This window comes from Musa acuminata, chromosome BXJ1-11, assembly GCF_036884655.1.
Source record: "Musa acuminata AAA Group cultivar baxijiao chromosome BXJ1-11, Cavendish_Baxijiao_AAA, whole genome shotgun sequence".
In the NCBI taxonomy this organism is placed as follows: domain Eukaryota; kingdom Viridiplantae; phylum Streptophyta; class Magnoliopsida; order Zingiberales; family Musaceae; genus Musa; species Musa acuminata.
Window position 1 is genome coordinate 7928838 of NC_088337.1, and position 13663 is coordinate 7942500.

The following is a 13663-nucleotide window of genomic DNA, read 5'->3' on the forward strand; positions in this document are numbered from 1 at the left end:
TCTTTCCTATTTACCTATTACTATATCTCCACCCTCAATAACCTCATGTATTACGGTTATGATTTTCCTATCTATCAATAACCTCATGTATTACTCTATTCCAATCAGATTATTCTATTCCACAGAAAAGAACTTAAAAATACTTTTCATCTTCAAAGAATTCTCGACATGAAAATATAGAAAAAAAGAATGAATCTGCGTGATCCCAAATGAATTGACTTACTCGAAAATAAGGTATTTCTTTGTAAAATTATATTCAATTTTATATGTGACAATTTACCTAAGATCTCTTCATTAGTTGTATGTAAAAAAATCAAGATGTTGGAGAGATAAATATCAATCAAAAGACATTTAGAAGTTATGGAAAAGATTGAAGATATCTGAGAGTATTTTAAACATTCAATCAAGATAGATGGTTGCCCTGGTTTATCAATATTTTCGGAAATGATAGAACACAAAATATCTTTAGAAAGTGAAATATTTCGAAAGAATTAATTGATCCAAGGAGAGTTTTTCATCTCAAAACTCGAGGAAGTGTTGTTTACATAATCTTCTTCTATTTGAATAAATGTTTCATCAAAATAATTATATTTATATGATTCTTTAATAGATGTATATTATTCAATTTTGGTAATATTAGGAACATATCCATCCTGGATATAGTTAGGATGAAGTGATAAGATGTTTTTAGTTACTTTGGATCGATCATCCTAACGGATATGAGATTGATTTTTTTTTGTGTAAGTATATGAGATTGATATGGATACTACTGGATTAAAAAAATTAAAAATTTAAAGTGAAGAGAGATATTAAGAGTTTTTATATGATCCATGAAAACCTTTTTAGTTTAAAAAATATATATATATATAATAATTGTTAAATCAATTATATATATATATATATATTTTATCATTAAAATGAGAATATTGAGAAAGATATATTCGGGAGATAATATGACTGAACAATTATGTATAATTTTAATAGAGAATAAAAGAAAAAAAAAATTATATAAATATGCGCTAAGGATACATATAGATGTCATTGCACTATAAATACGATAACGATATATGTAGTCATCCAACCATTATTGATATAGATAAACAAGAATCAAATACAAGTGAAGAGATAATCCACTTAGATGTGTTTCCTTGTTGCTCCGCCAATAACATCAAAGGATTGGGCCTCCATCATCAACGGGCTCAAACTGAGCGCACACATGACATGAAGGGGCCAAGATTGGACCGGCCCACTTTAATAAAGCGCTGCGGTCGGACAACAGTGACGGATTCAGATGCTATTGGATCACACTCCGAATCCGATAAACTTGAATCTCCCAAGGCCAGGGTGATGTTCCTGCCCAAACCCGACAGCCTCTGTCGGATTCCAATCCGGTACTACGTAGAGTTATTTACGTGAATATTATACCCAAAACTGTAACTATACGGCAGACCATACATATCATGTTCATATTCAAATGTCGCCCAATTATAAACCCTGGAAAGAAGAGGATGAATGGTTGCTATGCCAAAACTAGTTGCAAAGAATCAATCAGATTTTTAGAGCCAATATTTGAGTAGGACTTATAAAAATCTCTATGAAAGAGAAAACATTTGAAATTAAGGTCTGATTTTTCTATAGATATTTCATGTATATATCTCTAGATAGGAGAGAAAGTAAGATGTGAAAAATAATTTGGTTACTCTTTGGGTTATCCTTTAGGGAATTTAGAAAGGGTTATCATTTAGGGTTACCAAAGAGGACAAGAGAAAAAGAAGTATATATTATTTAGGGTTGGGTTAGTGAGAGAATATACCAAAGGGGATTTATGCTTATTAGGAATAATTTAATAATTTAATAATTAATCTCATGTTTTTTTAATGAAAAATTTAATTTAAATTTTTTTTATTTTATATATAGATGTAGAAAGAGAGTTCATATGTTTTTGATTGTTGGTGTATGAATTGTGAAAGTCTTATTCCCCTTCCCAACACATATTGTATACATTACAGAGCTTACATTATATTTATATGGCTGAGACTGAATTGGCTGGGAATTCTTGCGAAGGGAAGATTGCCTGGTGAACCACCCTCAACAACTTGACTGTGTTGCAGGATTGTGCTGCCACTAGCACTTCCATTGCTCCTGGAAATGGTTGTTGGGGTAGGCAAACCCCTGCATGATCAGTGACTGTGCCATGACCCTGTAAGCCTCCTGCGTTAGGTGAATGCCATCCCAGCTAACGTACTTGCTTGGCTCATTGCACGTCTCGGTTCCGGGCAACCCACACATGAGATTGATGTCGAAGTTGTATGGCCCCCCAGCTCCGCAGCATGCCTTGTGCAAGGAACCCTCGTCAAACCCTAGCCAAAGAGACCAACTCCATGATTAAGATGCGGCAGTACGTACTCCGTGAAATCCATCGATGATCCATGGCGGGCGGCCACTCACCTAGGTCTGCGGCGTGGTTGAGGAGATACATGAAGGCCTCGTAGTAGTCGGCGTACATGATGGTCACCCGGGGGTGTGCTCGTCTCAGCCCCTCGAGTGCAGCTTGAAGGTGATCGTTGTGGTAGACCGCGAACGAGTTGAAGTTCTTGAGGCAGTTGTCGGCGTCGTAAGCGGCGGCGTTCGCGGTGGTGAACATGGTGAGGTAGCTCGGCGCGCATCCGATGGGGAAGTTCCCGGGAACAACCAGTTGAGCTGCACCGAGGTCGATCACCTCCTGGCCATGAATCAACCCCACACGAGCACCATAGCAGTGTTACAGTAGACATGGAACTTTGAGGAGTGTTCCGGAGAGCAATCGAGATCTTATCTTACTTCAGCAGCGCTTATGATCCTTTGCACGACTAGGGGAACAAAGCTCTTCACGTCGGCGATAGTTCTTCCTTGGAAGAAGGCGTTGTTGTAGTCGTTGCCTCCGATCTCCCCCATCAGGATCAGTGCGCGCTCAAGTTTCCTCGCACACTCTGCAGCGCAGTTCTGATCCGATCACAGAACTATCCCTGCCAAAGAATCTATGCATGCAATACTTGACCTGTTGGCGAGGAGCATGTGGAGTTGAGATGGGTCTTGAACCATTCGAGTTGAACACCGAGAGGGCTGTTAGTGACTGGAGTGTAAATGCTCCTTTGCACGAAGAATGAGCTGTCCAGTGCTGTCGATCCGGCCACCGCGAAGTTGACTCCACTCTCAAAGTTGGAGCTCTCGTCCAGGTAAGGATTAATGAGTGGAAGATTAAGATTAAGAGCTGAGATCACAAGAGAAGACATGGTTATTAAGTAGCTAAGCAGAAGTCTAGACGTTAGCAACGGGCAAGAACAGACCAAAGTAGTCGATCATGAGAAGACCGTCGGAGCAGCGGCCGGTCGCCTTCTTCAGCGTCTCTCCGTAGGGGAGGCTGCCGATGGGAGCGAATAACCCGGCGGCGCCTTCGTGAAGAAGGTTGCCGGTGTCTGCTATGGAGTCACCGAAGCTGTATATGGCCTCGATGAAACAGTGCTTTGCTTGAGCATGGTTTAGGGTTGCATGGACTGCTAATGATATGGGGAGGAGCAGGAAGAAGCTATGAGATGCCATCTCGTTCATTGCTAGTTGTCAGAAGTGTGACGGAAGTCTTATATGTGTGGAATGTAGTTGATGACATGCCTGCAGAGACCGTGTTGTTCTGTCATATTGCTGGTGTTTTCCTGTGAGTTCACCTACAAATCCAACCCCTCAACTGCATGAGAAATCTGCTGGCTTTCCTCTTGACTTCAATCAGCTCAACCGAAGTTTGGCACAGCTGTCTTAGACTTCACAGATTGCCCTACACATGGCAGCTCAGTACAAGGCTTCGTTGGTGGTTTCTCATCATCATTAATTTCAACAAACCCACATATATCATTAGTTCTTTCTTCTTCCATTCATAGTCTGCATATTAAGCAGATGCTTACAGCAGTGACATAGTCATTGAAGAAGAAGAAGAGCCCTTGAGGGCTTTTCTTTTGGTTTCACTGGTACACATCCTTATCCATATCTCGAGGAATGGTGCATCAAGGGATGACTGGTCCAGGCTCCTGGCCAAATAGAGGGGATGGCCCCATGTCCTGTGTTCCTTTCTCCTCCCATAAATAAATAAAGAACAAAATAATTTGAAGCTCCTCACATGAGTATGACAGGCCTGTGTGATGATTACCATAGCAGATGGACCACTATAAAGCAATAATACCTTCCAAGTCACTATCCCATATGTCTATAGAACTGTTGGTAAGTGTTTTAGTGGTCAACGTCAAGTTACTGTTGCATCTATTTAAGTTCTCATCATGGATTTTTCCCAGTGAAGACATTCCTTGTACACCATTTAAAACAAGACAGATGCTGGTTTAAGTGCAGTCTTTGGGCTTAATTACCAAGTAATTAATTGTTTTCTTCTTTATAAGTTTGAGTTAATAGTTGTCTCCTCCATGCTAGAAGAACCTGAGATCTTCATGGAACCGATTTCTTATTGAGCTAACTGGAGAGAAGCTTCAATGGAGTGAGCATTATGATCTTTACTGGCTCTCCTAAGTAACACTGTATCCAATATGATGATAGGATCAGATGGGTGATGATCCTGCAGAGACCCAGAAGAGACACCTTAGCCAGCACAAGCTGTGGCAACAATCAAGGACCTGCTGCTACCCCAAAAAGCCTCTGTTCTTCGTGTCTGAGTGGTGCCAAAATAGCTTCAACTGCTCTGGACGAAAAGGTAGATGAAAACAAAGCCCTGCTGTGCCTTTTCCCTGCTCCTTTTTCGCCAGCTTTAGGCTCTGGCAGCCACAGCTGCAGTTCTTAAACCGGACTCCCTCAAACAAAGGCAAAAGATGGCCAGGCAAAAGCCGCCTCAATAGCAAGAAAGAAGCAAGTTTGTCTTGAAACTTGCGCAATTCTGTGGTCAGTGAAGGCAGAGAGGTTACACATTGAAACATCCCCTCTTTGACCGAATGCGAAGCTGTAAACAGCAACACATCAGCATTTTGTGCTTCAGAAAGAGAGAGAAATCTTCGGATACAGTGGAAAATATTGCAGGGTAATAGTTCTTATTTGCTTCATAGCTGGCGATGGATACAGAGGAGAACCGAGGGAGTACATTGCCACACGTCCCCTTAGAACAAAGTCCAAGGAAGGGAAGAAGACTTGAGACTCCACCACTGCAACAGACGCTTTGCGTTGATCTCTTCCGTTGTGCATGCGAAGCGGAGAGTGCAGAGCAGCAATGATGTCGAGGATTAATAGCGCGCTTTGGACGGAAGACGGTGGAGACGAAGGCGACGCGGCCTTGTGGTCGCGAGCAAACGCCTCGAGTTCCAAGGGAGGAGGAATGGGAGCGAGCAAGGAGGACGAGCTCGGCCTCACCAGCTTCAAGTCCCTGCTCGAGGACGACTGGTACGCGGCCCTTGCCGCCTCCTGCCCCGGGCAGTGCGCCGCCGCCACCCACCCCTTCGAGGCTTTCCTGGCCCAGCAGGACCTCAAAGACGTCGCCTTTCTCTCCAATCCCTCGCCTCACGAGGCCTTGCTGCCGCCGTCCGTCGAGAACCTCGACCAAAGCCAGCCCTTTTTCCCGTCGAAAGCTGCCCTTTCATCTCTCCTCAACGCTGCGAACCCTCTCGACGCTGGGCATGGTCTTGGGAGCGATATCCCGGGGTTCCTTCCGGCAGCCCACGCTTCAAATTTCCCCGTCGTGATGAACAGAAAAGGTGACGGCCCTGCAGCTGCCATGCTTGGCGTCGTTGGAATCGGGACTTATGGGCAACTTGGTCGTCCCGAGCTCCACTCCGGAAGCCAATTATTCGGCAGCCGTCTGCCGCCTCCGGCCGAGAACTGCGCCAGTTCAAGCTCAGACGCCGCCATGTTCCCTCTTAGCTTCGACAACTTTGAGAATTCTCCGTTCCTCAACCGGGCCAAGGAGTTGAGGCCCTTGGAGATGTTTCCTACGGTCGGTGCGCCGCCCACTCTGTTCCAGAAGCGAGCGGCGGCCGCTTTGCAGCAAAACTCAGCGGTGGCTGCAGAAAAAGGCGGCATTTTGGGTCCGTGGGCCTTGAAAGACAGCTTCCAGGGGAGCAGTAGTACGGCTGTATTGGAGGGGGAAAACGAGAGAAAGAGAAAAGGGAACGAGGAGGATGATGTAGATGACGATGGCATTTATGGCTCCGGCTTAAACTATGATTCCGGCGACGCTTCGGGAGAGAATGCCAAAGGCGAGGAGAACGCCAAGACCGAAGCCGACGGTGGCGGAGGAAACAACTCGAATGCTGATCTCATGGTGACAGGAGGAGGAATCGACAAGGGAAAGAAGAAGTGTTTCCCGGCAAAGAATCTGATGGCGGAGAGGAGGAGGAGGAAGAAGCTCAACGACAGGCTTTACATGCTTAGATCCGTCGTCCCAAAGATCAGCAAGGTGAGAAATATATGCTTCCAGTTCTTCCAAATCTCTACCTTTCAGGTACTTTTGCTTTGTGTGCCATTACTGGATGTTTAATGGGTGAACATTTAGAGACAAACAAGCTTACATGAATGCTTCACTCTTTACAATAGTTTAGCCATAATAAATTGATTTGTAGAGCCGATGGTTATGATCTGAAGTTGTTCGAGTCACACGATAAATGCTTATTTTCTTGTGAACAAGTAGGAATTAGTATAATTTGCAGTTACTGTGAAGTTTTCGTAGTTTTAGATTCATCGAGGTGCGAGTAGGTCAACATTTAGAGACAAAAAATATATACATGAATGCATCTATTTTTATGATGGTTTAGCCATATCAAATTGATTCATACTTCATAGAGATGATGGTTACGATCTGAAGTTATACTTGTGCTAGTTGCTCGTTTTTACTGCTAGCAGTGGCACTTATAACAGGTTCTTCGGCAGCTATTCACCGCCAAGCTTCATACCGAGGAAACTGATAACTGGTTCTTTGTAATTTTACCATTTCTCTAAAGATGTGCAATAATTATATCCTTGTTGTTCTTACAGATGGATAGAGCTTCCATTCTCGGCGATGCGGTTGAGTACCTGAAGGAACTTCTCCAAAGGATCAATGACCTTCAAAATGAACTCGAATCAACCCCTTCCAGCTCTTCGCTGCCTACTACGACCACGACAAGCTTGCACACCACGATTCCCACATTCTCCACTCTACCATGCCATATGAAGGATGAACTCTGCCCGAGTTCATTACAGAGTCCAAATAGTCAGTCAGCGAGAGTTAGTACCAACAGATTATTTCTTAATTCTTTTATATATGAACTAAATAGAATACATATGACTTTTCCTATTTCTTGGGATTCAGTAGATGCTTCAATTTATATTCTTCAGCATGGTTTAGCGAAATCTAATGCAATTTGGTTTGGTTGAACATGGAACACATAATTGCATCTTTTGATGGACTGCAGTTGAGTCTGCTAAAAAAAAAAGAAATTACATGTTGAGTTTGCTTGGCCGACTGATGTCATTGTGGCTTTTTTGTAGGTTGAAGTTAGGGCAAGGGAAGGTCGAGCAGTTAACATTCATATGTTTTGTGCCCGTCGACCTGGTCTACTGCTCTCCGCTATGAGAGCACTCGACGACCTCGGGCTTGACATTCAGCAAGCTGTCATCAGCTGCTTCAATGGATTTGCACTGGATATTTTCCAGGCTGAGGTAAGTGTTGATTCAAAGACACCACCACACTAGAAAAAATGCATTATGCATATAGCTGAAATATCTCTCATTTTGTCGGATAAAGCCTCATTTGAATGCCCTTCCTCCTTTTCAGCAATGCAAAGAGCCGGGTGTTCTACCAGAAGATATCAAAACTGTGCTTTTGCACTCACTAGGTTTTCAAAGTACAATGTAGTGAACGATTCAGGTGCGATCAGCAACTGCTTGAACTCCTTTGCTGCTAGGCTGAGGATCTAGTAGTCCCTTTTCTATATCCAGTATCAGGAATCTATATCAGCAGTTTTCGTAATCTAAGGATGGAATCTTCCGGTCCTTAATTGCATAGCTTAGTACCTACTACAGAGTCACTCTTTTTAATTCAGGAGATCTTATCAGTTGCAAGGTGGAGCTTCTGGTCCTTTGGCATCTAGATTACACATATATCGCCCTTTTTATTTCATATCATTAACCCTTTTTCTTTTGACTAACAATCTCATGCACCTATTTCCTCTCTTTGGAGCACACAATCATGTATCTAGTTGCATCAACAACTTCACATTTATATTGTGTGGTTCTTGGTTATCTGTTCCCTGTCTGTCAACCGGCAAGAATCTTTCAGTCATAGGATAATTTCCAGTTCCGTTCGATATAAACATGCCGACGGATACATATTCTGATCTACATAACTTGATGACTTACCGGTGGTCATCAGTTGCATGGTTTATATTCTTATCTGCTTAGTCTTGGGTAGTTCTTCCCTTAATAACTAGTTCAAAAGCACTACTACAGGGTGAATATTGTTATATTTTCATTTGCTGCAACTCATGGTTTCTAAAACTGGATGATCTTTTCCAAGGAGAAGAGGTATTGTTCCATTGCATAATTTTGGCTTGGAAGTTCTGGGCCTCTTCTTCTCCATCTTTGCTTCAATGATCATGCACCTCATTGAATTCATCTGATGTTCATCTCCAGCTCACTTGCCCCTGTCACTGGACTCCCCTGCTTCTGTCATCCATTATGTATATGTTTCTATTCTTCTTGAACTCCTATTTGGACAGGTTATATCCAATGGTATTCCTTTCTACTGCAGAGGAATCTCAAGAGAAACAATAGTTGTCTCCCACATCAGACAACAATTGGGTTACTTGGCTCTTCTTAATCTCACTGTTCAAAATAATGAAGTGATGTTTAGCACAATATACCTTAATATGTTGTTGAAGTTGTCATGCTACAAGACAATGAGATAGTAGTAGTAAGGTAGTGAATTCAAATGGGCAATCATACTACAGTTATCTGTGTAGATTAGATAACATATATTCAATTACATTCTTAATAATGAAAACAAAAATAACAGGAAATACTCACTACCATTGAGAAGCTTAACAAATGCCACAAAGAATTTAGTCTACAGACTCAAATTGGGGCAAATTCCACATCAAGTAGGGTTCCATGTGTCACAAGCAAGAAGAAGATATATTCTTTTTCATGGTCTCTTTGGAAGTGAAAGATGGGTAAACCACCTGTTCCATCATCGAAAGTGGGGAACTGGAACCAAATTGCTACCAAGAACCCTAGATGCCAAGTGTCTGCAGATCTCATAGCTTCCGGAATTATGATTTCTTGCACCCCATACATTCAAAAGAGAAAGATCCAAGCTTTAGCGGATCTCTGGACATCATCTTCCAAGCCCCACAATAGATCCAAAGAAGCAAACTTTGCAGAGGAGTCTCAACGAGAACATGAGAGAATTTGGAGGAATCGCGCCGTGAAACACACAAGGAACGGTTCAAGAACTCAGAAGGAGACCAAACCTTCGTACCTTCTCTGCAAATTGCAATTGGGACTTGAAGGAATCACGTTGTAGAATACAAGAAATACCTTTCAATAAATCAAGAGGAGACCAAACCCTCGTACCTTATCAGCGGATTGCAGGGCGGGACTCGACGGGATCACGCAGTCAGCACAAGAAACGCGACCACGCCCTCGTACCTTTTCCGAGGAATCCGGGTGAGACATGAAGAGATCATCACAATAGAACGTGGGAGATCTTAAAGAACTCAAGGAGATCAAATCAGGAATCCATTCCCGGTGCGACTTGTAGGAATTACTCAGTAAACACAAGAAATCGTACCTGCTCTGCGAAGTCCGGATGCAACTTGAAGGAATTACGCAGTGTAACACGAAATTCTCTAAAGAACTCAGAGGAGACAAAACCCCCCAATTTTCGCTGCAAATCCAGGGAGGGAATTGAAGGAATCACGCATTAGAACACAAGAAACGCTCTCAAAAAACCCTCGTCCCGACTCCGCGAATTCCGGGTGGGACTTAAAAGGGATCAACCCGTAGAGCACAAGAAACGCTTTTATGTACTCAAGAGGAGATCAAAAGCTCGTACCTTCTGTTAGAATTCAGACCCTTCTCGTGATCCGCCACCTCCGAGCGACAGCAGAAGCGGTCGCTTCCCAGAGTTGGGAGGGAAAGGCAACCGTAGCTCCAGCATGTATGTGTCCCGAGAGAGCGAGAGAGCGAGAGAGAGAGAGAGGGGAGCCGAACCCAACTCGATGAAATTGTGTAGTTCGCGTCGGTCGAACAAAGCTCGACCCAACCAATTAAGCAATTACGAACTTAAATCATATTCGAGGAATTATCACGCGTCATGCGCACGGCAAAGCACCAAAAAAGATTTATATATATATATATATATATATATATATATATATATATATATATATATATATATATATATAAAATACTGTCGGATAGGGATGAGCTAATGATTAATCCTTCATTACTATCATTAAATAATAAGACTAATTTAAGTTTTGTTTTGTGGTAATGACCAAATAAGATGTATAATGTCTTAAGTAAGATTATCTAACAGGATATAACAACAACAATCAGCCATATTGTCTGAATTATTTAGTTATAAGAATCTATAATACATAATATTTTTGGTTAAATTAAAAATATTTAAAATCTAGCAAAATTTTATTAGCTCTTCATTTACATCTCTTCATATTACTAATATTACTAGTCTTGAAAATTTTAATTATATTGCTTTGGATCATTTAGCATATATCTATAATGTCTTAGATAATTCTGGCTTATTTTTTTTCTTTGTCAAATCTAAATCTAATTATTCATGAAAAAACTATTATTTTTTATTATAACTCTATAAATCTATCTTAACATTTTTATCTTAATGATATAAATACTATATATATATATGAATTCTTAATGATCCCATGTCATATCTATAACTTAGATATCATAAGAATATTACAGGGAATGCTATTGATACAATTTTAATATGATGACGATTAAAATCGACGTAAATTTAATATGAAAGAAGAACCTTGATTATAATTAAGAAAACAATTGTAAACTTGTGGATTAGAGTATCGCTCCATTGTTGTGTTGATTTCATGATTCAATGTATTCTCCATTTTATACACGATAATCTCAAATAAGATAATTATTTTTTTTTGTGTAAGTCATAGGATTGTCAGGATAGAATCGAAGGATGACTTTGTTGATTCTTAAGATTCATTAAAGTCTTCGCTCTCATTGGGACTCATTAGACGCAAACATCCACTTATTTGACTATAAACATCCCCAATAATCTCACATGGAACGTTGTTTTCATGCTTGGAATAAGAACAGGATTTGAACCAGAAGTCAGCGGGGTAGACTTCATCGGCTGGCTGACTCACTCACATACCAACAATGTCGAACTCGAAACCTTTCTGAAACTCGTGACCCACACAACATGTAGGTGGCGAAAGGGTTTCAACCTTCTACATATCATTGATCTAAACCTCACACGTTCGAGGCAGTATTGTTGGAATCTCATTCAACATCTTCTTTTGATGATTCAAATGCAATTTTGACAATCTCGTATAAAATATTATACAAAATCGCACTAGTTTGGTCCAATAATATGGATTTCTAATTCACTATATTATTTAGAATCAATTATGTATAATTACTATGCTTTTTTTATATTATGACATATTATTTTATGCACTTGTATGTCTCCCAATGTGATATTCTAAACCAGATGTTCACATGATCTGTTCATCTCCATCTTCGTTGCTAAGCCATGAGGCCACAATGCCAATTCACAACGTCATCGTACATGAAAACGCTCGATGATCCCAACCATATCGAATTAGTTCTCGAATAAGAAGTCAAGCCACCCAAAGTAAATCATGATGACGAGTCATGTGAGTTTGACTTTCGGCTAAAGGGACAAACCATCATGTCAAACCATTAGAGCTTAGTTCATATATAATACCTTGGTAAGCAGAGAGAAAGATACCAAGCTTGGCTTATAATACTGATCATGATTGTCTTTCGGCAAAATGTATAATTTCTAGCTTAATTATCTTTGCACATTGGTTGATAATAGCGTATTTTTCGATCGAATTATCGATCAGCTTAGTCGGTAAATACTTTGATTGATTGATTAATGGATAATATTAGAATGTAGTGTAACAAAGAAGTCAAAGTAAACCGAAGGCTTCTGTGGCCAATAAGAGCAACACCAACATTGGCTGTTCTTGTCTTCTCCTTCACTTAAACACTCTTTCTATATCTTCGCCTGCACTTCTACTTTTTCCTTTCCCTTCCCTTCTTTCTATCACCAGCTGCCAAGAACAGCATCATCTGATACGGATGGGAAGCTGAGTTAGAGAGAGATGGATCGAAGACATGGAAAGAGGCCTCTTCCTCCTGACGAGGCGGCACCGGAGGAGAAAGCGGGAGAGCTCTCGTGCTCGCCACTGGCCCGGGCCGATCAGGATGCGTCGGCCATCGTGTCGGCCCTCGCCCACGTGATCGGCTCTTGCTCGCCGGTGGCCGGCGTCGGAGGGGGTGAGATGCGACAAGATGTTAGTGGATCAGGAACAGGCTCGGTGGAGAACAGGACTCAGCCCTCCGAAGAGCAAGGTATGTCGCTCATGTCTCTTGCACTGCTGGCCCACATATGATCTTGGTGGTGGTGGGAGTCAATAGGTTATGAACATAGAAGAACGCGATTGCTTGGATGCGATCATGAAAGTACCGATCGAAAGCCAAGTATTTGATGCACTTTATGCATTGATTTGTGTGTATGTAAATGACAACTTAGGAAATGCGGGACGAAGGCATTATAGGGGAGTGAGGCAAAGGCCATGGGGGAAATGGGCAGCGGAGATAAGGGATCCCCAGAAGGCTGCTCGTGTATGGCTTGGGACCTTCGACACGGCGGTGGATGCGGCCATCGCCTACGACGAGGCCGCCCTCAGGTTCAAAGGCTGCAAAGCCAAGCTCAACTTCCCCGAGAGAGTCCAAGGCCGTTCTGACCTCGGCTTCTTGACACATCGATGGCAAGCTCAGCCGCCGGTGCAACTCCCGGCGACTTCGTACCCGGACTTGCTTCGGTACGCTCGACTCCTCCAGAGTAGGGACGACGACCTGCACAACCGGGCTGTCGGGCTCCACCCCGCGGGAAGCTCCTTCATGTCAACCTCCTCGCACACAACGCCGACTTCTTCTTTGTCTGGGTCTTCGCAGGAGCTGGTGGGTTTCTCACACCATTGGCAGTTGAGGAGCTCTTCTTCTTCGAGCTCGTGGCCTCAGGTTGACCTGCAGGACGAGGACGAAGACTAGAAGCCACCAGGCATTCAAGTGACGACGACTCCTCTTGACTTGGAGTTCGGTGCACCGAGAGGTTTGATCCTTAATTCTCCTCCGTGAAGAACTCGGATCTGAGATCGAAGAGAGATGCAAAGACCTAATTGTGAACTTGTTTGAAGTAGAGACGTTGCAAGTGTACTGCGTCAATGATCAGGAGGGAGAAGTTTATGATGTCCTCATCCCAGACTTGTTATCGAGTTCATTGTTCCTATCGCATTATCTGGTCATTCTCAAATAAATCTTAAGTGAAATGAACTGAATTCTAATGTCATTTTATTGCATCCATGTTTATGCAGCCAGTTGTGGTTCGTCTTTCAGGAAATCT

General features: G+C 42.2%; 3 protein-coding genes and 1 long non-coding RNA gene across 4 annotated transcripts; 2 read left to right on the plus strand and 2 right to left on the minus strand.

Annotated features, from left to right (window-relative positions):
• Window positions 1–1953: 1953 nt before the first annotated feature.
• LOC103970977 (GDSL esterase/lipase At1g28570) lies at window positions 1954–3611 on the minus strand. The gene is made up of 5 exons (XM_009384883.3): window positions 3327–3611; window positions 3038–3250; window positions 2821–2969; window positions 2449–2722; window positions 1954–2360 (listed from the first exon to the last, which is right to left on the minus strand). The coding sequence occupies exons 1-5, from the start codon at window positions 3586–3588 to the stop codon at window positions 2125–2127; spliced, it is 1134 nt and encodes a 377-aa protein (XP_009383158.3). The 5' UTR covers window positions 3589–3611; the 3' UTR covers window positions 1954–2124.
• Window positions 3612–4769: 1158 nt separating this feature from the next.
• Window positions 4770–7992, plus strand: LOC103970804 (transcription factor ICE1-like). Its single transcript, XM_009384733.3, has 4 exons — window positions 4770–6418; window positions 6994–7224; window positions 7489–7659; window positions 7775–7992. Exons 1-4 carry the CDS (start codon window positions 5210–5212, stop codon window positions 7853–7855), a joined length of 1692 nt encoding a protein of 563 aa, XP_009383008.2. The 5' UTR covers window positions 4770–5209; the 3' UTR covers window positions 7856–7992.
• Window positions 7993–9007: 1015 nt separating this feature from the next.
• Window positions 9008–10221, minus strand: LOC135597144 (uncharacterized). Its single transcript, XR_010481126.1, has 4 exons — window positions 10055–10221; window positions 9791–9886; window positions 9574–9706; window positions 9008–9483 (listed from the first exon to the last, which is right to left on the minus strand). It is a non-coding gene; the product is annotated as an uncharacterized LOC135597144 (long non-coding RNA).
• Window positions 10222–12236: 2015 nt separating this feature from the next.
• On the plus strand, window positions 12237–13522 carry LOC135596583 (ethylene-responsive transcription factor ERF113-like). The gene is made up of 2 exons (XM_065088637.1): window positions 12237–12609; window positions 12791–13522. The coding sequence occupies exons 1-2, from the start codon at window positions 12360–12362 to the stop codon at window positions 13309–13311; spliced, it is 771 nt and encodes a 256-aa protein (XP_064944709.1). The 5' UTR covers window positions 12237–12359; the 3' UTR covers window positions 13312–13522.
• Window positions 13523–13663: the final 141 nt, after the last annotated feature.

Excerpts from the sequence above, each read along its gene's own strand:
- LOC103970977 (XM_009384883.3), bottom strand. The coding sequence starts at position 3,588 with ATGAACGAGATGGCATCTCATAGCTTCTTCCTGCTCCTCCCCATATCA. Across the intron at positions 3,251-3,326 it reads TCTCATGATCGACTACTTTG|CTCTTAATCTTAATCTTCCA; the intron begins GTCTGTTCTTGC and ends TTGTGATCTCAG. Across the intron at positions 2,361-2,448 it reads CAACCACGCCGCAGACCTAG|GGTTTGACGAGGGTTCCTTG; the intron begins GTGAGTGGCCGC and ends CTCTTTGGCTAG.
- LOC103970804 (XM_009384733.3), top strand. The coding sequence starts at position 5,210 with ATGCGAAGCGGAGAGTGCAGAGCAGCAATGATGTCGAGGATTAATAGC. Across the intron at positions 6,419-6,993 it reads TCGTCCCAAAGATCAGCAAG|ATGGATAGAGCTTCCATTCT; the intron begins GTGAGAAATATA and ends TTGTTCTTACAG. Across the intron at positions 7,225-7,488 it reads CAAATAGTCAGTCAGCGAGA|GTTGAAGTTAGGGCAAGGGA; the intron begins GTTAGTACCAAC and ends GCTTTTTTGTAG.
- LOC135596583 (XM_065088637.1), top strand. The coding sequence starts at position 12,360 with ATGGATCGAAGACATGGAAAGAGGCCTCTTCCTCCTGACGAGGCGGCA. Across the intron at positions 12,610-12,790 it reads TCAGCCCTCCGAAGAGCAAG|GAAATGCGGGACGAAGGCAT; the intron begins GTATGTCGCTCA and ends ATGACAACTTAG.